At 49.0% G+C, this 25,465-nt stretch overlaps 1 protein-coding gene across 4 annotated transcripts; it reads left to right on the top strand.

Annotated features, from left to right (window-relative positions):
* The first annotated feature begins 1,429 nt into the window (after positions 1–1,429).
* FUBP3 (far upstream element binding protein 3) lies at positions 1,430–23,652 on the top strand. 4 transcript variants are annotated; one of them, XM_072125688.1, is made up of 18 exons: positions 1,431–1,629; positions 6,895–7,000; positions 9,268–9,301; positions 9,924–9,973; positions 10,495–10,566; positions 10,670–10,727; positions 11,410–11,572; positions 12,887–12,985; positions 13,592–13,693; positions 14,238–14,340; positions 14,598–14,698; positions 15,516–15,654; positions 18,130–18,290; positions 18,480–18,553; positions 19,111–19,187; positions 21,720–21,791; positions 21,897–22,024; positions 22,190–23,652. In XM_072125688.1, exons 1-18 carry the CDS (start codon positions 1,540–1,542, stop codon positions 22,196–22,198), a joined length of 1,638 nt encoding a protein of 545 aa, XP_071981789.1. In that variant the 5' UTR covers positions 1,431–1,539; the 3' UTR covers positions 22,199–23,652. The 4 variants fall into 4 exon arrangements, with proteins under 4 accessions (XP_071981790.1, XP_071981789.1, XP_071981787.1 ...); XM_072125686.1 differs by lacking the exon at positions 1,431–1,629 and adding an exon at positions 6,591–6,791; XM_072125689.1 differs by lacking the exon at positions 21,720–21,791 and having other exon boundaries at positions 1,430–1,629.
* The last annotated feature ends 1,813 nt before the right edge of the window (positions 23,653–25,465 follow it).

Genomic DNA, 25,465 nt, shown 5'->3' with positions numbered 1-25,465 from the left:
CCAGGGCCCGGGAACAGAACACAGAGATTCTGGGTCCATGGCTCGGGAACAGAACACAGAGATTCTGGGTCCATGGCCCAGGAACAGAACACAGAGATTCTGGGTCCATGGCCCGGGAACAGAACACAGAGATTCTGGGTCCATGGCTCCGGGAACAGAACACAGAGATTCTGGGTCCATGGCTCCGGGAACAGAACACAGAGATTCTGGGTCCATGGCTCCGGGAACAGAACACAGAGATTCTGGGTCCATGGCTCCGGGAACAGAACACAGAGATTCTGGGTCCATGGCCCGGGAACAGAACACAGATTCTGGGTCCATGGCCCGGGAACAGAACACAGAGATTCTGGGTCCATGGCCTGGAGACTCCCCGGATCTTATCCCATTGAGAACTTGTGGTCAATCATCAGGAGACGGGGGACAAACAAAACCCAACACATTGTGACAGAATGCAGCAGTGATTGTGCAGGAATGGACGGGATCAGTCAGGATCTGGTGCAGGAGGTGAGTGAGAGCTGCCAGGGAGAATTGCAGAGGTCCTGAAGAAGAAGGAGAGGTCCTGCAGATACTGACTCGCTGCAGTAACTCCTCCCACCTGACAATAAAAGCTTCTGCTCCCCATAATATGATTGCACTTGTATCTCTGTATGTGATAAACATCTGACAGACCAGAGGACACATCATGTGACAAGAGGAGATTTGTGTCACTCTCACAACTTATGGCCATGAGTGTACATATAAGGTGCTGTGCCACGGGCTGATCACTGTCGGCTCTGCTGCATCTATCAGTCCCCAGCAGAGGGATCACTCCGTGGCACAGTACTATTAATGTCCGTGATATCCATGGCCTCCTGCCTTCTAAAATCAACTTTGATAATTATGCTAATGAGCCAGAAAGGCTCCAATGTGTGAGATTATAGGCAGAGGGAAGGGGAGACAGCGTAGCTGCAGCATGGAGGGGCTCTGGTAACACATCCAGGAGCCCGTCTGTCTCATTAGCATAATTATAACAGTTGATGTTAGGAGGAAGGAGGCCAGGCATAAGATGTAGGCAGGGACCACAGTCCCGGTGCCTGGATCTAGGACTAATGTCCCGGTTCACCAGGGTTTATTTCCTTTAAGGGCATGTCCATTAGCGGTAGCCGCTTTCCATGGACAGTCTCGGGCAGGACCACACACAACCTCAGGCTGCTGTGGCGTTAGGAAGCAGCTGTGTTTCCTCATGGTGAACCAGCCCTTCATACGTGGCGATTAGTGATGAGTGTGAACAGGGCTGTGCGGTGAGCACGTGGCAGCGCTGGCCGGAGGGGCTCCTCCTGGGACACGCCCAGAGCCCCCCAGCCACGGTGCCGCGTCCTGGCTGCGCGTGACATCACCTTCCCCCTCCCCCCTCTGTTGGCTTCTGCGCGGCGGCCGGGCGCTGGTGACGTAGTTCCGGCGGAAGCAGTTCTCGCGGTCGCTTTCCGTTTCCGGGTCCCCGGGCGCAGTGAGTGAGGTCGGTGTAGCGGCGGCGGCCTCCTCCTGTGGGTGGCCGGTACCATGGCGGAGCTGGTGCAGGGACAGAGCGCGGCTCCTGTGGGGATCAAGTCCGAGGCGTTGGCGGACGCGCTGCACCACCGGGTCCGGCAGGTGAGGACGGGAGGGGACAGGCCGCGGCGCAGGCCTGGGGGGAGGGGAGGCGGCGGATACCGGGGGAGGACGCCAGGGATCCCCGCGCTGTGCTCAGAGGCTCCCGCGGCCTAGGCCCGAGCCCGGCCCCGCACATCCAACCCCCAGGTGTCAGCTCTGCGGACCAGGCCCAGGACAGTCATGTGGCCTCCACCCGGGCCCTCAGCGCCTGGTCTGCAGAGCTGACACTCATGTGGCCTCCACCCGGGCCCTCAGCGCCTGGTCTGCAGAGCTGACACTCATGTGGCCTCCACCCGGGCCCTCAGCGCCTGGTCTGCAGAGCTGACACTCATGTGGCCTCCACCCGGGCCCTCAGCGCCTGGTCTGCAGAGCTGACACTCATGTGGCCTCCACCTGGGCCCCGGCGCCTTGTCTGCAGAGCTGACACTCATGTGGCCTCCACCCGGGCCCCAGCGCCTTGTCTGCAGAGCTGACACTTATGTGGCCTCCACCTGGCCCTCAGCGTGTATCCAGCGCCTTGTCTGCAGAGCTGACACTCATGTGGCCTCCACCTGGGCCCCGGCGCCTTGTCTGCAGAGCTGACACTCATGTGGCCTCCACCTGGGCCCCGGCGCCTTGTCTGCAGAGCTGACACTCATGTGGCCTCCACCTGGGCCCCGGCGCCTTGTCTGCAGAGCTGACACTCATGTGGCCTCCACCTGGGCCCCGGCGCCTTGTCTGCAGAGCTGACACTCATGTGGCCTCCACCTGGGCCCCGGCGCCTTGTCTGCAGAGCTGACACTCATGTGGCCTCCACCTGGGCCCCGGCGCCTTGTCTGCAGAGCTGACACTCATGTGGCCTCCACCTGGGCCCCGGCGCCTTGTCTGCAGAGCTGACACTCATGTGGCCTCCACCTGGGCCCCGGCGCCTTGTCTGCAGAGCTGACACTCATGTGGCCTCCACCTGGGCCCCGGCGCCTTGTCTGCAGAGCTGACACTCATGTGGCCTCCACCTGGGCCCCGGCGCCTTGTCTGCAGAGCTGACACTCATGTGGCCTCCACCTGGGCCCCGGCGCCTTGTCTGCAGAGCTGACACTCATGTGGCCTCCACCTGGGCCCCGGCGCCTTGTCTGCAGAGCTGACACTCGCAGGGATTCCCTCTGGTGCTTCCTGGGAGATGCACTTAAATACTGTAAGGATATGAAGGGACTACAACTCCCAGTGTCAGGGAGAGCTCACTCTTCCCTGTAGCCACTGATGCTCAGTGCTTTACTACCCAGCAACCACTGGAGAAGTGTGAGCCCTGCAGCCAAGGTGCCAGAGTCCTTTTTTTGGATGTTAGATTATATCTGTGGATCCACAAACCACTAGTCATCAGGCACGTCCTGGGGGTAGCAGAGAGGAGTGTAAGCTCTGTAGACGAGCCCTGGACACATGCTGATAGTTGTAGTTCTGCAGTATTTACTTCTAGAGGGATTAAAGGGAAAAAATTTCCAGCATCACCCAGTTTCTTGTGCACAGAGCTTCCGTTTCTTTCTGTGTCTAGCATCCAGAAACCAGCAGAGAGTGCAGAAGTGTGTTAGCTCTTTGGTCCAGGCATCGGCGGCCTGCTTGTAGTTGTAGTTCTGCAGCATTTTCTTAGAGGGGTAATAGATGTGCATGCTAAACTTACAAGGCACCAGACCTATTCTGGGGGCTGAAGAAAGAGTGTCAGCTCTGTAGACAAGGCGCTGGAAACATTGAGAGTTGTAGTTCTGCAGCATTTAGTTGGAGGTGGTACCTTGTTCTGAGAACTTACCTGCAGCCCCCCGCCCCTGGTGCTTTCTAGACGCTCAGGATTTTCTGTGGTCTGGATCCAGCATTGCCGTCACAATCCATCCGGATAACCAGGGACATTACTCATAGATCCAGGGACCGGGACTGCGGGAATCTCCTTATATTTATCTATAGCCTCCTGCCTTCTAATATCAACTACAAAGATGCCAAAAAGCCGCTAGTGATCTGGGGGTGTTACTAGAGCCCCACCATGCTGTAGCTTCACAGGCTGTTATCCAGTCTTCTGTTCCACTCCCCCTTCCTCCGCCTACTGTAATCTCTTTGCAGTTGAGGAGGTTTCAGCACAGTGGAAAGGGGAAGTGCTCTTTGCACACTGTAACAGCCTGTGAAGCTACAGCACGGAGGGGCTGTGGTAACATCCCTAGAGCCCTCTCGGCTAATTAGCATAATTTTTGACCCCTTTTGCCGAAATTCCATTTCTTTTAAGACAAATCACCCAAATAACTTCATAACGAACCTTTCCCTAATGCCGGCCTCATATTGGGGGCACCTCGTATTTCTCAGATGTTATGGGGCTTAGAGTTTTGGGTGCAATTTCTCAATTTTTTTTTAATGAAAATCGCCAAGACATTTATTTGCAGGTATATGCACAGCTCTGAGAGGCCGAAATGATGGTAACACCCCATAATTTACCCCATTGCAGAAACTGCACCCCCTCAGTGTATGAGAAACCAACTTTAAGAAGACTGTTTAACCCTTTAGGTGTTCCATTTGGGGAGAAATTCCCTTGTGTTTGCATCGCCATGTTCTAAGAGCGGTTATGGTTTTTGTGTTTTAGGGGCATTTATACTTTTTATTTATTGGGATCTTATTGGGATAAATGTTACTTTTTTACCACGTTTTTTTTTTTCATGGCGTTGACTGTACGGTACAAGTTATTACGGACGTGGTGGTTTCTAATATGTAATGGGTTTTGTAGTTTTTTTTTTTTTTATATTATTTTTAGATCTGATCGGCCATTAGGGGATCTTCCCAAATTCCTTTTTAATCCTTTTGTTTTGTCAGTGTGCAATGATTTGGTGACCTGTTGAGTGTAATACACTGCACTAATGTATAGCGGCATATTACATGAATCCGCCTGGCAGGGGTATTCGCACCCGCTACTGCTCCATAGGAATTAAATGCACATGGGGACACAGGATATTTGGTGACGGACATGTACGTCCATATGTGTTACGGGGTTAAAGGTTGATGATAGAAGGCAGGAGGCCACGGATAACAAATATAAGGAGATTCCCACAGTCCCGCTGCCTGGTCTATGATTGGTGTTTCCTTTGCAGATTCCTTTACTGGTGGCAGGCTGTCCCCGCTAGGAAGATTGTACAAGTGATGCTGAGGAGATGCTCGTTACCTTAGGGGGTACAGGGTGAGGCAAGGTTTGGCAAAGATCTCCACTTTATATAAATATGGTAAGGAGCCTCTCAGGCCTATGTCTGCCGGCACCTTCTCTTCAATTGTGCAGCCCTCGTAATAGAAAATCCTAGTCTGTTCCTCCCGCAAACCCTGCAGACGGCATGTGACGTCACCCGGCCGTCTGCAACACCAGTGCGGCTGCGCAGGGACACCTGGCTGGTCTCTGCAGCACTTGTGGGAGCGACAGACCATGAATTTTTATTACTTAGGCGTGCATGATTGAGGAGTGTCCGGGGCCAGAAGGCGCTTGGCTGTCGCAGGTCCTTAACATATTTTTATAAAGTATAAGGGAACCTGTCACCGGGAGACTCCTTTTTAGCACCTCTCCCTCCCCCCGTCCCCATAGAGCATTGCACATAGACTGCTAAACATTTGCAGATGAAGCGGTGCCGGCCGCAAGGTTCCCCCATCATGTATAGTGTGGAGCATTCGCAGATGGTTGTGGGGACCTTGCGGCTTGCACCTCCTTATCTGCATATGTCCGTGCACACAGTACAAGAGATGCTGACCACACAGGCGTAAGAATGCCTGACGCGGGCGTGGTGGGGGTGTTGGGACCGCTCTTCAGCCCCACCCAGGGGGCAACTTGACTAGTCACAGAGCACTTGTCATTCTAAGGTAATGTATAACTTATCTTTTGTTCTGTGAAACTATTTTTCATTATCAGTGTATGTGCAATGCTCTATGGGGGGGGGGGGTTCTAACAAGGGGTCTCCTTAAGTTCTTTGCCAAATGGACCAAGGATAAGAAAACGGGTGCCCTAAAGTAACGAACATGACAGTGGGGACAGTCTGCCTGTAGATCCTGCCTTACAAAGTTTGACACTTCCCGCTCGCTGTCTCCCACCAGTAACTGCTTCCCTTTTCCTCCGTGGTGTTGGAGCAGTCGTGTAACCGGGGAGGAGATGGCTGTGATGTGCGGAGACTCCTCCATTCTATCTGCTCCAGGGAAAGCTGAGTGGCATCCAGACACATTGCGCCCATGGTATATCTGGGCCTAACATCCATGGAGTAGTGCAGTAGTGGTAGTAGTAGTGTAGTCCATGGTCCCCACGGCTCTGTATATACGTGTAGTGCCGCCCTGTGTCACTATCTGTAGTCAGTGCTGGGTGCACCTCCTGTTACTGGGGGCTTGGCCCCGGATGATTATCTCTTGCGGTCACATGGTCGTTGCCGCCATGTTGCATTGGATCTGGGGTGGATTGTTGTGTCCTGAGCCGATGTCTGCAGTGATATCCATGTAATGACACATTCCCTGTACAATTCCGAAATAATTCCCCACCTCGGGCTCCATCAATGCAGGAGACGAGACAATGCGCCCCAGTCCCTCTTACCGTACAGCAGGTACCTGATGATTGGTGCGCCCCGGACATGTTCTGGCTGCAGACACAAAGGAGCGTTCAGCCTTGAATCTCAGACGGTCTCTTTTCAGGTGCGCTCTCGCCTCCTACGTCTAGAGCGCTCCAGCTCTCTACCATTATGTCTGCACAGCACACAATGGAAAATGTAACCGATCATTAGAACTACAACTCCCAGCGTGCCCCAGGCTCTGCACTCAGCAGTGCAAGTGTTTCCATTGTGCCAGGTCTGTGTAGGTTCTGCCCCTGATGCCCAACCCTCGCTGTGTCTCTCTGTTATCAGCCAAGTGTCAGGAGCTTTCCATCTATATCAGACAATGCTGAGATCCCAGGCAGATTTTTGCAAGTGTAATTAACCCCTTGGTGGCCCCCAAGGCAGGGGCGGCTTGTTTGTGGTCCGGTGACGGGGATGTGCAGCTCGCACCAAGGTCACACAGACAGATTAAGGCTGAGAGCGGCTTCTATCCCCTGGTGTCACATTGGCTCTCAGCCTCTGCCGCCATGTGTCATCCCCCTCCAGCTGTTACCCAGACCCCTCATACAAGCACCTCTGTACTGGAGCCCCTGCTATGGACAGGTGGCAATGCTCACAGCTTCCTGTAGGCGTCCGGCTGGACTTAACCCTTTCTGTTCAGCTGCTTCTAGGCCCTTGATCATTTGTTTCTATATCTCTTTTACAGATCGCTGCTAAAATAGATGGAATCCCACACTTGAATAATTCCGGACCACTCGTGGACCCTTCGTTGTACGGATATGGCATTGGGAAAAGACCGCTGGATGATGGAGGTAATGTGATGGCGCCAGCAGTTTCCCCTTCACTGTCTTTCGGCATCGCCTGCGGTTGGGTTTGATGTGTGGCAGGAGGTTTGTTACTGACCTAAGTTTTGTATGTAAGAGCAGTGACCGCTTCATTGTCCTCAAATCTTTCCTCCTCTATTCCCTGCACCTCCTGCATTACCAGCCAGCTCCTAGCTGTGGCCTCTGCTGCCTGTCACTGAATTGCTCTACAGCGGAAGCTCACTACCTTTCCTGAACTTTTTGCAGCTGAGGGTTTGCTACAATGCATTGATATAGATGGCAGCCAGGATTGTCAAACACTGAGGCCCTAACCTAAGACTGAAACCTTATGGAATGGATTTGTGGGGGTCTCCGGTTAGTATCGGAATCACCTGGACTAGGGATCAGTCATCGGGGTGTAATAGTGGAAACTCTCCTTTTAAGAAAAAGTTGCCCTGAGACCAGTCAGGGGTTGTAGTCTGGTCCCCCCATTCAGGCCCATTCATCGATACAGTGCATGGTCATAGTCCGGACCCCCAGAGATGTAGATGTAGGGTACACTGTCTGCACATAATGGACAGTTGCCTTCTATAGCAAAATTGCAAACATAGCTGATTTTTTTTTTGTTGGACTCTGCTCCCGTGTCTCCTACTCCTCAGTGACAGGGACACATTAAACTTGGTGTCAGATGGACTCAGACTCCCCGGAAATGGTCCCAAGCTCTATATGCTGCAAATAAAAGTAGATTGGTGCCAGAGAGCAGAGAATGCTGGGAGTTGTAGTACAGTTCGTGGGCTTGTTTACTCACCTCGGCTTATAAATAACATCTGCTGTGTCATCTGATCTGTGGAGTTGTGGGTTTACACAGCCGCCTGGCACTGGGAAAGTCTCATAGATCTCCAGGCACGCGGAGCAGGAGCCGGGGGAACAGCTGCTGTCCCCTGCAGTATAAATAGCCCCCATTATCAGGAGCAAACCTCACTATCTACACGGGAGGCCTGGCCAAGGTGCACAGTACAGGGGGTGGCACCCACATGACTGTACATTATACTGGTAATGATGGAGCCCCCTCCAGTGCCAGGTCTCCATGGCCTCCCTGACCCCACTACAGTATGTGCTTTACAGCGAGGAGAGGGGGATGTGTGGCCCCCAGATGTGAGGGGGTGGATTATCTTCATGAACAAAGCATTGGCCATATATCGAAATCCAGCATGGCCGTCCCCTCGTAGCCTCCCCAAAGCTTCCCCCAACCCCTACAAAAGACTTTCATCCAAGGTGTAGGGAATGTATTTCCAGTGGCTCTTAGGTGTTGCACTTGTTGACGGCCACAGCATCTAAGTAGTTGGACATAGAGGCGGAGCTTCCTGTCTGCGCCTCTTGATGGATGTGTACCTGTATACTGTGGTGTCTCCACCTGATTCCCTTCTCAAGCTCAGTGTTCTTTATCAGAAATCAGTAAAGCTTGATGCGGTTCTGTGATTTATAATCTAGAAGTTCCCTGGACAATGAGGCAATCTGCAGGTGTCCCCCTTTTTTGGACCCCAGTGGGTATCACCTGCTGCGCCCCCACAGGCGGAATAAAGCATTACACAATGCCCTCTGATTGCCTCAATCAAATTTGTAATATCTATTGGGGTACAAAAGTTATCAGCACAGGACGTGTCCAATGTGATGCACAGCTATGTGTCGTGTTGTCCCTGGATACAATGAGAATCAACAGAGAATCTCTGGTCTTCTGTGATGGGGTAGATTGCCTTCTCCTAAATATCCATTGTGGGGGGGTTGGGTTCTTACCCCTCACCTGCTGTAATAGAGGAGCGGCTGCACAGCACTCGGCAGCCCGCAGGGCCGGAGCAGCACTCCCAGCGGACGTGTCCAGAGAGCAGGATCGGCGCTGGTCATCTATCGATCGGCGTTTACAAGAGCAGACATATGTCCCGGCCGCGTTAATGTGGACACCAAGCTGCTGCTCTTTACATCATCTTTAATTTGGTGGCCAGTGGGGAGGATTTAAAGGGTTTTTTTTTTAAAGAATTTTCATGGGGGGGGGGGGCACCGTATGTCCTCCGGATCTCCCACCCCCCTTGCATGAAAGCTTACGATCAATGTCATTGCTCTGGTCCAGCTGGTTCATACGACTTATAGACTGGACATCCCCCCCCATAATGTGCTCAGACGCCGAGAGCCTAAATGTCTGCCCCCCCTCTGTGTATTATGTGATCGCTTGTCATTAAGTAATACTTGTGGTTTCTCTGTTCCCCTCTTCTCTCCCACAGTTGGTAACCAGTTAGGGGCCCTGGTACATCAAAGGTAAGCCCTGGGCTCCGTTTTATTATTTATTGATTGGCAACTAATTGTCTATTGATCCGCCATCTGTACTCGGCTATGAGAGCGGCGAGTAGATGGAGACATCGGGAAGGGGGGAGAGGAGTTCATACTCTTAATATCCAGCATTTAGAGAAATAGAAAGGGAAGGGGGGGGGGGGGGCGGTCGATAAAGTTTTTGATTTACGGTTATAGTCTGACCAGGGTCCTGCAGGCCGAGGGGCCCCGCTCCATGACATCACATAGGGAAGGTGGGATCATACTAGGAGGGTCCGAGGACGACTGGACAGGAGGAGGTAATACAGAGGGGCAACATCTGTGGGGTCTCACCCTTAAGCACAAGAACTGGGGCCCCCCATTCCATATGGTTCATGTATAACCTGATGCTTCATTCATTAGGGGATGCAGGACCCTGTTCTTATGGTTGTTGTGGTCTTTCTGATCACCATGGTATTGGGATGTACAGACTTCATAGATAAGTGGGCTCTATGCTGCAATAGAAAGCTGATAAGACATTGGGGGGTCGGGTGGTACCCCAGTATATCCCAGTCTCCTGGTATTACATAATGTGCCCGTTCCCTGCTTCTGATGAGCCTTTTCTTTGCAGGACTGTGATGACCGAAGAATTTAAAGTGCCTGACAAGATGGTGGGATTCAGTAAGTTCATAGCTCCCTACTGTACTTCTGCTGTGTATTTAAAGGACATCTCCCACCAGACGAGCCTGAGGGGCTCCATTAACTCCTATGGACCCTGTAGCCCCTGGGGCTCATTTGCATACAGTCTGGTGGTAGATGCCCTCTGGTCCAGGACTTTGCATTGGTGATCAACATCTGTTTGGAAGAAGAACACGCAAAACAGGATAAGTGATCAGTATAAAATCCCTGCAAATCTTTAATGTTTAGTTCTGGCCTTTCGGGAGCCCAAGGAAGTTGAGTTACGTCTTCACCCACCCACACAGAACCAGAAATAATCTAATGGCAATAATGTGGGTCTACTATATAGTATAATGACAGCCTGCCTGACATTGGGGTCTGTGGTGTGGAATGGGTCCCTTGTTCTGTTCCTATGTCACTACAGACTGGACAGATGTGAACGGGGATGTGCGATTTTTGTTTAGGGGGCAGGTAAATTGTGGTTCTTTCTGCTGAGCCCTTGATCCTTGTGTTCTTTCCTCCAGTTATCGGACGAGGAGGGGAACAGATTTCAAGAATCCAGACGGAATCCGGATGCAAGATTCAGATTGCTCCAGGTAAGTGAGGTTAACCCTTACACACACCACTGTGTGTGAGCTCCCAGTACAGGTGTATTAGCTTGTACCGATGAATTTACATTGTCTGTGTCTTGTCTTACAGATAGTGGTGGAATGCCCGAGAGACCCTGCGTCCTTACCGGAGCACCGGAGAGCATTGAGTAAGCCCCCAATAATCCCCTGCAACCTGCTGTACCAGTAGCCATTTCCCTTTGTGCCGTGTTGCTAAGTATAATCCATCTCGCACCTCTCCCCCTCCTCCCCCGTTCCTACAATCTCTTCCACAATTGCTGCACTTTTTTCCGCTCAGCGAGTGAACACAAAAGTCAGTGAAGGTATCACAGCGGGCGGAGGCGCGGCAGCAGCAGCGCTGGGGTTTTTTCTTCCTCCTGCGCCCCATCACGCACTCAGAGCGGGCCGCAGCCGCCCGTCCTCCAAGCTGCGCTCAGGATCTGTATAGATAACTGGTTTTACTGCACCCCAGCAAGTCGTCCTGAGTTTTGAGGGCGTTTGAATAGCCCCCTCATTCATGCCGGGCCGCTGTGACTGCTCAACTGGAATAAGTGTTATTGGCAACTGCATATTACACAGCAAGCAGTGCACTTTCTGCTTTGTTTTCAGGGGTGTTTTTTTTTTTTCCCTCTGAAGATATACCCATTACCGTGCAGTGAAATCATTGGGGCAGCAGCGGCTCTTTAACCCCTTGTTTTGCAGACCGCTGCAGTTAGTTGCAGGGGTGGTGTCACCATTCTCATACCTGAATTTCATTAAAGTTTGTGGTTTGTAAGATGATACCCACTAGTGTAACCCCTTACTAATCCCGTGTCACTGTCCCCCCCACAGGCAGGCAAAGCGTCTCCTGAGCCAGATAGTGGAGCGCTGCCGGAACGGGCCTGGTTTCCACAATGACATGGATGGGAACAGCACCGTGCAGGAAATCCTCATCCCGGCCTCTAAAGTCGGATTGGTCATCGGCAAAGGAGGGGAGACCATCAAACAGCTTCAGGTAAGAAAAGGGTTAATGTGCGATAGGCTCAGGCCTTCCACCATCCTCCTCACTCCCCCGGTACTACAGGTCTTTTTTTCTCTCCTCCATTTTGCTAATAGTTTAGCGCTGCAGCAGGTATAAGTGTGTAATTACGCTCAGTGTGCAGCGGCCTTTGTAGGATGGTAATTTGCAGGAGTGCAGTCTGCCGCTAATTAGCACTTAATTCCCAGAAACTCTGGATCCGAGAGGAAAAAAAAAATAATAATAATAAATTCATTTCCTTAATTCTTAAATTCTATTTTGGTTTTTCTCCTGTTTTATTAAAAAATAATAAAAATGAAGCGTTTTACACTCCCGAATACTTAAGTCGGGCGAGCGCTGAGTGATGCTAATCACTGGTTGCAGTTACGAGCCTCGAGAGTCAGTCATACACCCGGGTGACAGGTACGGCACATGTCAGCGAGGAGGGGGACGGGGTGACAGCAGAATGTGAAGGAGGAGGAAGTGCATGATACCTGCCATAGAGAAGGGAAGGCTGCAGAGCATGGACTCCCCCCAAACCCTCCCCACATGATTGTCATATGGAGACGTCCATGGACTCCCACCCTGCACACACACATGATTGTCATATGGAGACGTCCTGATGGACTACTGACATGATTACGCTACAAGAGAGGAAGTGATTCCCGGCATCATAGATGATTACAATGCTGGGAGTCCAGCTCATCGCTCTAAGCCCAACACAGTACGTGTTTATAAGCCAGTTTTAGTTGCTTGCATGACCTGCAATTTTCTCTCTACATTGGACATAGATGCAACACATTTGCCTTGGGAAAATCTGGAACACAATGCGCTGCCTAGTTATACGCTGTTTTGGCTGCGTTCTTTCCACGTGATGGTACCCTAAGGCCAGTGACGTGGTCTATGACTGTATCCTGCCTGGGTTTCTTAGATGCACTGTGTCGGAAGCCGGACTCCCATCATTATAGTGAAAGATGATTAGAATACTCAGTCTGCACCGTGTTCTGTCTCGGACATGATTTTCATATTGCCTTTTGTTATTCAATGTCTTCCATTAAATGGAGCCTCAAAACTCCTCCTGGTTCTGGAGTAAAATCTGACGCATACACGGTGACATGAGGGTGATGTAAAATAGGGATGTATAATATGATCTAGGTCTGTAAAAACAAGTCTGCATGTTCATCAATCATTGCTACGTGGCACCCACTACCTGTGTTAGGGCCCATGTGCCACTCAATGTAATGATCCTGTTGTTTTGATGTTGCATAAGGAATTGTCAATTCTAAAATCCTCTTTGATCTGTTTCCATAGGAGAGAACCGGTGTTAAAATGATCATGATTCAGGATGGTCCATTACCCACCGGCGCTGACAAACCTCTCCGGATCACAGGAGACCCATACAAAGTTCAGGTACAGATGTGAGACGTCTGATGTGGCAGCTAATGCTTGAGAGATGCGCATGAGCCGTGCATTCACTCCATCGCTCACATGTCAGGAGTCTGAGACAATGCTGTATACTCAGAATATCTCCACTGGTGAATGAGAGTGATGGGGGTGACCACAGAGGGTTAATCCGCCTGCATGCTGCCCAGCTCTACGGCATGACTATACCCCGCTCCGCATTTATGTCATTGTGACTTGGTAGAGTGTTAAAGGCACAGGCGCACATTATGTTCTCCTTACTGAGTTCTTAATAGGTAAAATTTGTTTGAGCACAAAGTACAAGTCATGCGGTGAGTTCACGGCCTGTGCCGGAAAAATAAACAATGGATCTGTGGAAACTTTGTGTGCTGTGAGATCTGGGCTCCGATCCTAAAGCAGCGAAACCCTGAGGCCGGTGTTATATGGCTGCTATCAGGCTCTGTCTGACATGTAGTATGCAGAAGTAACACTGTGCAGCCAGTGCAAGATGTAATGAAGTGTAGAGGGGCAGGAGCTGCTGTCTGTAACATGGGGGTAGCTGCACCTGTAATACTGACTTCTGAAAGCAATAAGGGGTTGTCTTTTATATTGCAGCAAGCGAGAGATTTGGTCCTAGAAATCATCCGAGAAAAAGATGTGGCAGACTTCAGAGGGGTACGCAGCGACCTGAGCTCCAGGATGGGAGGCAGCATAGAGGTAAGTACCGCCATACTGTTCATCAGTTACACCAGCTTTAGGTATGAGGCAACCAATAGAACGTCCTGCTATTTGTTCAACCACCATAGACATATGGGGCTTATTACTCATAGGGTGCGTTCACACGGAGCGTTTACAGTGTTTAGAAATGCAGTATAAATGCCCTTGGGCGGGGCTTGGTCCAAACACATATGCATTTCCATTGAAACCTGTGCGATCAATAACAGCAACTGCTGTCTTCCCTGTCAACAACGCAAAGCACCAGGTGCTTGTTAGTGATCACTTGGGCTTCAATGGAAACACATATGCAATGGGGCCGATCATTTTGCTTTGCATTTCTTAATGCCATGACACATATAGGGTTGAGCAGGGGTCTGTAAAGAAATAAAACCTACTGCTTGCAGCTGTTATTTTACTACTACTCCCAGCATTTTCTTGTAGTTTTGCATCAGTTAAGAAGCCGTACATCAATCTAATGACTTGGTGATCAGCTGATGTCGTATTCCTTAACCGTGTCATCTCTTTCCCCCCACGTCCTGACCAGGTTTCTGTTCCAAGGTTTGCAGTAGGAATTGTAATCGGTAGAAATGGTGAGATGATCAAAAAGATCCAGAATGACGCCGGCGTAAGAATCCAGTTCAAACCAGGTACGCGAGATCACGGTGGGGCTAATTCACCTGCCACATCTGGGTGTGTGGTTGTTACCATTGTGCCCCTTGCCGCCTCATGTGCTTCATACGGAGGGCAGTGTGTTCTTGGAGGTCGTCATTTTGCATAGGAGCAGGCACAGGGCTTGTGTATGTTGCTGTTGGCTTTTGGATCCGCTGCCTGCGTCTGTACGAAGCATCACTGCACGACCGCTGGGGGCTAAATGGTTTGCTTTGGTTGTGTATCCCTCCTGCAGATGACGGAATCAGCCCTGAGAGAGTGGCGCAAGTAATGGGCCTCCCTGACCGGTGTCAGCACGCGGCACACATCATCAATGAGCTGATCCTGACAGCACAGGTGAGACGGCAGACACCACACATGAGCGGAGGCCTCACCTGTCATAAGAGGAGTCCATGTCTCTCCATAATCCTCAGGCCATGGCTGCCATTGTCCTATTTGTAGTGCCTGACAGTAGAGGGAGTCTACACCGCGCCTGGCGTTCTGTTGATCGTGTAAAGGGATGTTTCTTGGAGGGTGCACTAGACGCTGTGATCACACCGTAGTGAACCAAGAAGCAAATTTGAGGCTTTAAAATTGTTTTATGTAAAATGTATTTTCTGTATAGATTTCCTGAGCTTATTAAGTCCCATATACTCAGTTTATTTTCCTCCTTTTGGTAACTTTGAGTTTGTCCCTCCAGGTCTGATACACTGGGGGTCTCCAGTATTAGTTGCAAATGACTACTAATGCCGCTACTACAGGGGGACCTACTGGAGGGAAGTGGTGGGAATGAGCCCCAAGGACGTACATGGACAATGATGTGGATATTTACATATTGGAAAAGTTAGTTTAAAGGGGTTTTCCCAAGTTATCCCCTATGTTTCATCTGTGTGGGTCCTACTGGAGGGACCCCTGCGATGCAGAGAACAGGTATCCCATGAGTGGGTAGAGCGACAGGACAAGCCTGCACCCTGCCTCTCCATCCTATTCTATGGGAGTCCCATAGTCTATTCTCTGGATTGCGGGGGTCCCAGCAGTCGGACCCTTCACCAGTCAGGTTTTTCACCCTGATAACCTCTAAACTTAGGACAACCCCTTTAAACTTGCCGCCTTCACCCCTCCATGATGTGTATTGTAGTGGATATTTTATTTGGTCTGTTTCATCCTTCCTCAGGAGCGGGATGGCTTTGGGAGTCTCGCCATGTCACGAGGAAAAGGTCGTACCCGCAGCGAATGGAATTATTGTTCGGGAGGAATGCAGGAGATCACGTACACCGTGCCAGCAGACAAATGTGGACTCGTCATAGGCAAAGGTACCGCACACTCTTCCACATGGGGCTGGGTGGGTCGCCATGTAACTCTGCAGGTCTGATGCCAGGAGGGATGTGAAGCTTCATTCATTGTAGTCACCCAGCTTTCCTTGGTGCAGATACTGAATCATTAAGCCAATGCTTGGAAACCCACATAGTCCAGGATTGGTGATACCTCCGCAGTTTTGGTCAGGTGGAGGGGGTAATCGTTGTCTTTGGTCGTGCGTTTGCTTGTGTAAGCTCCCGGCGTCCATAAATCTCTGTTGCTTCCTTGGGCTGGCGGAGCGTGGCAGTGTAATTAGATTATAATCACACAACGATTAGCAGCCTGGGCACTTGAGTATATTTAGAAGCAATTTGCTTTGGCGGCGTGGCCTCTCCCCCTGCTGGAGAAGCTGTTGTATGGAGCCGTCCTGTAGGCGCGTCCCTTTAATGGCCTGTAACAGCGCTGCCAGATTTATTTGATTTATTTTGTGCTCTTTTTGCCCTGCATATACTCGGTGGATGGCATTGCGCCAGCTACTCGCAACCTAATTTTTGGATTATGTACCAGGTCTTACCTTTTTGGGGATTTGGCCACTTAACCTCTGAAGTGCTGCCACTGAGGGCTGTGTTAATCACTTTATAGATGTAGCAGCCTTAAAGGAGACAAGTCATTTGTCATTGCACATTTAAAGGGGTTGTGAAGGAATTAATATTGATGGTAAATCCTCTGGGCAGGCATCACTAGTAAATGAGCCAATCCCTGAGCAGCATGTGATCGTGCGACCGGAGACCAAGGGTTACGGAGGATCTACCGGAGAGGTCATTTTGGGGTTTCAACAAAATCTTGTTTATGTTGTGCCTCTGTGGACAGTCTGGTGCCCTGTGCTGTGTATTGGAGATGCGGTGGGTACGATGCACTATTAGGGTTGGTATTTTTGGGCACAGATCTGGCGGCCCCTCACCCATCCCTCCCCTCTTCTCCTCAGCCCATTCACATTTCCATGATAAACAGCGTGTCAGCGAGAGCCAGGGGCTCATAGCCCCATCCTGTCCACTCTGCCTTTTAACCGCCTTGATTAATTGCTTTACAATTTGCCACCCGCTGGGGGCCCCTCATTCCTCCACCCCCCCCCCCCCCCCCCCCCCTAAACCATTGCTGTCCCCTCCACATAGAAAAGAAGGGGAGGAAACAAACCATTGAAATTCTCCCAGACTAATAAGGAACTAATTGGGATACAGCTCTATGGACTACATGAGAGAGAGCCAAAAAATGCCAAAATATGTTCTTATGAGTTAAGCAACTTTCTGCTAGACATTGGGGGATAGATGATAGTCTCACAATAATCGCAAATGTTTGCAGTGTGCAAGAATTGGTTTTTCACTGCTTCTACGCCAGAAAACTGCTTACAAGCCGTGATAAATGGCCCCCATAGCGTAGAATTTTCTGGACTGTCTTTAATATCTCTGCTTGCTGTTGGTGAATAGGTTTATCTAAATGTGTATTAAGATTTGGCCGCAATCTGCTTCCTTCCTGCGCTGATACATTGTATCCATCCGGGTGCTTGGACAAGACTTGGATAAATTTGTAACAAATGCTGAGCTGTGACCCTCTGGGTGTAAATGAGACTATTCCCAGTCATATCGGACAAGCGGAGATCTTGACGGCTCTTAGAAAGCCCTTTCATACAAGGCATACAGCAGACATGGCGATCTATTCTGCGTCTGTTACTAATACAGTGACCACTGCTGCGCCTGTTGCTAAGTGATTAAAAGCCTGAAGCAAGCGCCGTTATATATATATATATCTCCATGCACCGCAGAATGACCCCCAAATCCTCCAATTTTTCTACCTTTTCCCCAATCGTAGAGATATTTCCATAATCGGCCTCAATCTGATGAGTTGGATGTGAGGCCCCCTTGACCCCCTACCCATGTTATATAGTCCTTAGTCCATTAACACGAGTAGCTTTAACCCTTGCCTGTCCGGCATGATCTCATTATCCCTGCAGACCACACGGTGTTTTGTCCCTTTCTGTGTGTGTGGGACGGTGATGAATACAAGGCCGGGGTGTAGTGGACGGAGGCGTGCCAGCAATGAATAGTTAAGTAATGAGGGTTCACCTCCGGTGCGCCCCCTGCTGCTCCTCTGTGCTGAGCCATGTCCCTTTCATCGGAGGATACGCTTTAATCCATTATCCATACCCTGTTGACATGTTTGCAGACGCCTTGCTTCCATATGCTTCATCCTGGAAATCTGTTGTGTACACGAGGGCGCTGCAGCGTCTGGGGCGGCGGCACGGGACAATATGCTTGTATTAGATGTCGTTAGCAGCATAATTAGCAGATAATTAGATAATGCCTTTATCTAGTACATCACTTGACTCTGCACAGTGATGTGGCTCTAGGGGGGGCTATAGCAGGCGGGTTATTGAAGTCGTTGGCTGCTTTATTATCAGGATTATTTAGTCTGATTTTATGTTTTTATTTTTGCAGGAGGAGAAAATATCAAAAGCATAAACCAGCAATCCGGAGCCCACGTGGAGCTTCAGAGAAATCCGCCTCCTAACACGGACCCCGGCGTCCGAATATTCACCATCCGGGGCCTCCCGCAGCAGATCGAGATGGCCCGGCATCTCATTGATGAGAAAGTTGGGGTAAGGTTACACACAGGAGCCATGTTATTATACCCCTGCTGTTATCAATGCCTTTCCCACATCTGAAGGGGGGTCATTACATTGCTGCTTGCTATGGAAGTTATAGTGGCAGCTCTATCGTATACAGGGAAGGAAGGTCCTGCTGCCTCTGACCCTTCAGTTCTTACATCTTAAGCTTTTTTCCTCCAGGGATCTGCCATTGGAGCACCCAGCAGCTTTGGTCAGAGTCCTTTCAACCAGGCACATGCGACACCTCATCAAAAGTAAGTGATGGGCTTCTCTCCGGTATGTGGGTTCAATGGTCTGACAGGCGGTCAGAGCCTGAACCCAGTACAGCTGCATGAGGGTGAGGTCACATGTGCTGCTTCAATTGTTCTTGTAAATGTGGGTGAGCCACTGCCCCGTCACATATGCGTTTCTGTGTTGGTGCAGACAATCGGTTAGCAGCACCCAGTACTAAACCATACAAGACACTGGGTGCTGGATAGAGACCTCATATCTGAGCGGGCCATGGCACGCACCCATGCGCCTTGATTCCACTTATAAGTGCTAACATGTGACCGCACCCTCAGGCCAAATCATTGTCAAATGCAATGGGTACCAGTTGTGCACGTTCACCCCAGTCTTATAAGCTTATTGGGCTTCTCCCTCCATATACAGCACCCTGGATTATGTGTAATGGGCTGCTCCTGGTCACTATTGGATCCTTCTAGACCAGGGAGCCACATACATGACCATTCACATAAGCAGGATGATTTCTTCTCTCTAGACAATGTATACATCTAATCTCACTATTTTGTGTCTTGGCTCTTTGTTGCAGTGGTCCTCAGGCGTTCGTCACACAGGGTTGGGGTAGCACTTACCAAGCATGGCAGCAGCCTGCCCAGCAGCTTCCAGGTAGGTTCTTGTGGAAATGCTGCACTATGTTCCCATGTTTGGATGTTTTATGTATAGAAGCGTAGTTGCTGGTACCTGTAGTTCCACACCTGGTGTGTACAGGAATGTGCTCATCCGCAGGGCATTGTTACATTTCCCGTTTACTGCTCCTTGGGTTTGTGTACGGGGAGGAATATCCTCACCTAATACATTAATGGTCGTACATCCCGGCACTTGTCTATTATCCTGTTCTCTCTATTCATAGTTTCCTAGGTGAAATGATCATGTATGCCTGCGGCGAGCCCTCCCCCTCCTCACTCCTACGCCATTGCTCTCGCTCTGGTTAGGTGCTGCCACGTCTTCAGAGCTCAGACTTACATCTGCATGGCATATTATCTGCTTCCTGCGGTGTCTATGTCCCCCATAGTAGTAGACCCTGCTGCTTAGTAATCGGGGTGCTGTTCCCCTTTAAGATGTCTCCATGCTTGCCCCCCACCCTCACATGGCGCGGCCGCCATCTTCCAGGAGTCGCTGAGGCATGAAGCAGGACTAATGTTTAGTAAAGCGTTTGGCGAGGTCGTTATCAAACCTACAAGATGGCTGAGCGGCGCAGCACTTCCACATAGCGATGAGATATTGATTGGTCCTGAGGCGCCCCGCAGGGAGGGATATAGGAGGCCCGCTGGGAGATGTGCTCCATTTTGCTGGTGTAATCCTCCTTCACTACGTTATGTGAAAACGAGTCGTATTGCCGCGGCTTTTGTTCCCCTCGTAGTATTGTATGTAAGCAGCGAGCGTCTGTAACTACTCCTCTCCCCCTCCCGTCCTCATCACTGATCTAAACATTGAGAGTTTTATTGCTCCTTACAAACCCCTGGGCACATACATAAAGCCCCCAATGAGGTTACACATGCCGCTCGCACTCCATTAATTGCCGTGTCCCTCAATGACTTCCCAGTGAAAGGCCATTGATTGAGCTCCCATTGTGGGGAGTGGCAGGTGGGCGCTTTATGTGACCCCCGCAGCATTGATGAGGGACATCGGTCATCCCCCCGTACTGCTGCCGCTGCTTCATGTGTCCTCTAAATTGTTTACTTTTTACTCCTTTTTCCGCTACTTTTATACCCCCTCATGTTCTGTATCTGGACCCATGTGCCGGCACCGGTCCAGTCCTACAACACACGGACTGAGCGATCCAGAGAATGCAGGTTGAGCCTTAGAGGGGACGTCCATAGACCCGGCTTATCCTTTCTCCACCCTCCGGTTACTGCCCCCATCAGGTCGGGGATTGATGTGTATGAGACACCAGGGGAGGGGGAGCACGGGCTGAATTACAGGAACATCGTCCTAGTAACGGATCCTGGGGACAATCCCTGCAGCAGCGGCTCTGTACACGTCCTGATCCACTGAGTGTCCTCGTCCGCTGCTCCTGGGACCTCCGCGTTCTCCTGGAAGTATCCGCGGTCATCCATCTCCCATAGCGATTCCCTACACGACTCGCAGAGCCCCCATTACCCGTCACTGAGAGGGGCTCAGAGGGGCGAGGGCAGAGATTCCATGGACCCCTCATACTATCCCCCTATATGTGTGATTATAGAAAATGTTTTATGTACCCCCAATATGTTTAATAGGTGTAGTGATAACTTGTGTATGCAGGATTATACCCCCCCCACCTTGTATGTGTGATATTTGATGTCCCTGTGTGTGATATTCGGGGGCTGCCTGTCCCTGTGTGTGATATTGGGGAGCTGCCTGTCCCTGTGTGTGATATTGGGGAGCTGCCTGTCCCTGTGTGTGATATTGGGGGGCTGCCTGTCCCTGTGTGTGATATTGGGGAGCTGCCTGTCCCTGTGTGTGATATTGGGGGGCTGCCTGTCCCTGTGTGTGATATTTGGGGGGGCTGCCTGTCCGTGTGTGATATTGGGGGGCTGCCTGTCCCTGTGTGTGATATTGGGGAGCTGCCTGTCCCTGTGTGTGATATTGGGGAGCTGCCTGTCCCTGTGTGTGATATTGGGGAGCTGCCTGTCCCTGTGTATGATATTGGGGGGCTGCCTGTCCCTGTGTGTGATATTGGGGAGCTGCCTGTCCCTGTGTGTGATATTGGGGAGCTGCCTGTCCCTGTGTGTGATATTGGGGAGCTGCCTGTCCCTGTGTGTGATATTGGGGAGCTGCCTGTCCCTGTGTGTGATATTGGGGGGCTGCCTGTCCCTGTGTGTGATATTGGGGAGCTGCCTGTCCGTGTGTGTGATATTGGGGGGCTGCCTGTCCCTGTGCGTGATATTCGGGGGGCTGCCTGTCCCTGTGCGTGATATTCGGGGGGCTGCCTGTCCCTGTGCGTGATATTCGGGGGGCTGCCTGTCCCTGTGCGTGATATTCGGGGGGCTGCCTGTCCCTGTGCGTGATATTCGGGGGGCTGCCTGTGCGTGATATTCGGGGGGGCTGCCTGTGTGTGATATTCGGGGGGGGCTGCCTGTCCCTGTGTATGCTGGGGGAGGGGGTGCATGTGGAGATTTGCTGCTCCCCTCACTCCTCGGCTCTTGTGTTTGCGCTCAGGTCAGCAGAGTCAGCAGCAGAACGCGCAGCCGGATTACAGCAAGGCGTGGGAGGAGTACTACAAGAAGCAGAGTGAGTCCTGGCCATGGGGGGGGCGCCGCGCACCTCCTCCTGCTGCTGCCGCTGCTTCTACATTTTACATTTTGGCAACTTTTTTTTTTTCTTTAATGGTTCCAGGTCAAGCGGCCAGCGCCACGTCCCAGCCCAGCTCCCAGCCCGACTACACCATGGCGTGGGCCGAGTATTACCGCCAGCAGGCCGCCTACTACGGCCAGTCACTGGGACAGACGCAAAGCCACAGCCAGGTAAGTGGCCGCTCCTAGGACGCAGCATCTGCGCTCATGACCCCTGAAGACGCGCTCTTACATTCTAGAAGCTTCTCTTTGTATTACATAAAAAAATTGCAACAATGTAAAGAATGATGAATAATTTGTCCGTTGTGTCGCTGACTCTCGTCTGGTTTCTTGCAGGAGCAGTAGAACAATAATCCGGGCAGTTTTTTTTCTTCCCCCTCCTCTTGGAATCATTGCAGAAGATCCTTAATTTGTAACCGGTTTCTAGATTTTTTGCGTCTGTTTTTTTTTTTTTTTTTGAAGAAAAAAATATTTTTTTCTCCTTTTCTGTTTGTAAAACACTAGTGATATAGGGTTAAATCTATACTGAACTTTGCTAAGAATCAGGATTCTATAATATACTAAAGATATAAATGTGCTGGGAGGATTTTTATTCCTTTTACTTTTTTTTTTTTTTTTGTACATTTCTTACCCTCGAAAACAAAAAAAGTGTTAAGATGAATTCTTTTTTTTTTTTAATTATTATTTGAGCAGATCAGATGTTATTGAAGAAAAAGAAAAAAAAAACAAACAATAATAATTCTGTATATTCCTCCACTGTGCAGCCCCTGCCCCCACCCCCTTTTTTTTTTTGGTGCTGAAATTGCAACATATTTGTCTCAAGTTTTTTTTTTTTTTTTTTTGTTTTTTCGGAGTCTTATCACCATTATGCGATTGTGTACACAGTTCCTGAATTTTTTAAATGTGTATTTAAATATTCTTAACTGTAAATTTCATTAAATGTTTTACGTCTTTTTTTGATTTTTTTTTTTTTCCTGGTATTTTGACTGTATTTGATTTTATTGCATTTTTTTTGTTATTTTTTAAGAGAAGTGTTTTGATCTATGTTACTTGGAGAACGAGAGAAAAAAAAAAAATTAAGCAAATATTTGAATCTATTTCTTGAGACAAGTATCGTGTGTGTCGGGGGTTAAAAAGGGGGGAGGGGGGAGCAGGGATATTTTTGTAGGCTTTGTACAATACTTAGGGTTTTGAAGCGTTAATATAATAAAAAAAAATAAAATTATGATTGTTAACCTCTGCGTAGACCCCCCCGCCACACCCCCCACACCCCTTGTCCTTCCAGATGGCAGGACGGGTGGCGGGCGAGGGGGGGCGGGACATTTTATAAAGCAATGTTTATCACTTCTGAAGATGCCTCTGTATATCAGACTTCCAAGCTATAACAGGAAAAAAAAATTAACTTTTTTTGTGCCGTCAGAAATAAATACTATTATTTTTAATATGAAAAAAATAAAAAAAAAATTGTTTTCATCTGTAAGAATCTTTATTGCAAAAAAAAAAAAAAAAATTAATAAAAATTAAACACTGTGGAACCTCTTAACAGTCCGGAGAAGAGAAAGAGAGAAAAAAAAGAATCGTAATAACTATTTTTTAACTCCAGGGTTTGTTCATGTCGCTTTTTGATTTTTTTTTTGTTTAATTTTTTTTTTTTTCCCTGTTTATTATTTTTTTTTGTTTTAAATATTTTCTTATGTAATTGTCAAATTTATCATAGAAAAAAAAATACTTAGTATTAACCACGGTCTGTGCTAAAAAAAATAAAACTTTCGATTTAATAAAAGGGAGATGATTTTCAATGTTTGTAGTTTTTATTTTTATTTTTTTTCCTGTACAGAAAATGTTTGATTGTTTTTCTTGTTTTGAGATTGAAAAAAAAAAAAACAAAAACGGAATTTGAGCTAATTTTGTGTGTGAATTTAATCTTTGGGAACATTCCGTTTTTTTTTTTCTTTTGTTTTTGGGATTTTGCGTTTGACTTTTACTTATTTTTTTTTTTTTCCTTTTATTCCTAAAAAAAAATGTTTAACTATTTAAAACACAAAAAAACAAATCACCGTTGGATGAAATTGATGATGTGACAGCGAGATGTCTCTTATCTGACGATTGCATTTTACACTCTATATAATAAAAAAAAAAAAAAGCCACGAGGCGCCGCTTGTGGACAAAAACTTCTCTTGTCTGTGTTCTTCATGTTTTGGGTCACGGGTAACCTGAGCAAAAATTTTAGTTTTTTTTTTTTCCCCTTCCAGGAACTTTCAGCCAAAGTTACCGGGTTTTTAGGAGGGGAGGAGGTGGTTATTGAGTGTCTTCTACCTTTTTGGCAATTCACAAAAACTTTCAAGCTAAAATAAAACCTTTGTCATTTGAATATTTTTTTTTTTTTTTTTTTTAGAAAATCCATTATCTCGAGTTCTTTTTAAAACCAAACAAATTAGATACAAACTCTTATCAAAGAAATTCTAGCTCCTTAACCCAAATGAAGAAAAAAATCAATAAAAATGTAATTATTGTAAAAAAAAAAAACCAAAAAAAAACCTTTTCTTTTATCAGCCCCGGGTAAGGTGAGGGAATTTGTCATTTTTGTTAGAATTTTTAATATTTTTTTTTTTCTCGCCCTCATCTAGGCAGTGAGAAATTAAAAATTTTAATTTTTTTTAAATTCCCATTGGCCATAATTGTATGGGGTTTTTTTGTTGTTTGTTTTATGTGGCAGTAATTTGTTGCCCGGGTGACGAGGTTTGTAACCTTTTTGTGTTGCTGTAATTAGAATAGAGTTTTCATTTCTTTACAGTCAAATGAAAAGTAGAAATATTAATAATTAAAGGGAAAAACCATAAGTTGTCCAATTATCACGGGTGTCGCTGAGATCTGCGCGGGGAGGGGAGGGGGGGGGGGGTCTAATGGACTCAGGATTCTTAAATGGCTCCAAAAACACAATGGGGGGGGGGGGGTGTAAGATTTTAGTTTTGCACATGTCACTGAGAACTGCAGTGGGGGATCGGGCTCCTCTTGTGCTTTATAGTTATTATACTGAGATCCAACATTAATGAATTAACAGGAATAGGGGGGGGGGGGGGGGGGGTCTGTCCCATCATCACCGCGACCTGCCGTATCCATCCGCTGTAGTGGGTGCGTCACTACCTATCGGTGTAAAGGCAAATTTAGCTTGTGCCCCCCCCCCCCAATGTTGCAAAGACCTGGATGTGTATAATAATACACATAACATAATAGCAAAATTTGGACTATAATTTGGCGCATGATCTGCGTTTCTCCCCTGCGGCTGCTGCGTTGCTTTCCCATTACTCGGAGGGTGTTGCGAGCGCCGGGGGCAAAGGTCACCTCTTCAGTCCTTACTTACAGATATCTCTCTCTGCGCGTTCCTGTGATTGGCTGTCACTTATAAATGGCCTGTGGGGAAGGAGCTAATGCTCCGTGGTCATATCCATTACATGCACGTGGCTCAGGTAATGGCGCAGCCTCCGCCATCCCCTGATGTGTCCAGTGCGGCCATCGGGGTCTATTCTTTGGACCCCACGTTACAGGAGCCGCTTCTCGGAACTCAGCAAGTGGGAGTTTTCCCTGTGAGACATTTCCTGCCATGCCCCCCCC

Source organism: Engystomops pustulosus, chromosome 9 (genome assembly GCF_040894005.1).
Source record: "Engystomops pustulosus chromosome 9, aEngPut4.maternal, whole genome shotgun sequence".
NCBI lineage: Eukaryota > Metazoa > Chordata > Amphibia > Anura > Leptodactylidae > Engystomops > Engystomops pustulosus.
The sequence above is the reverse complement of the archived record's forward strand: the minus strand, read 5'-3'. Positions and strand labels throughout refer to the sequence as shown.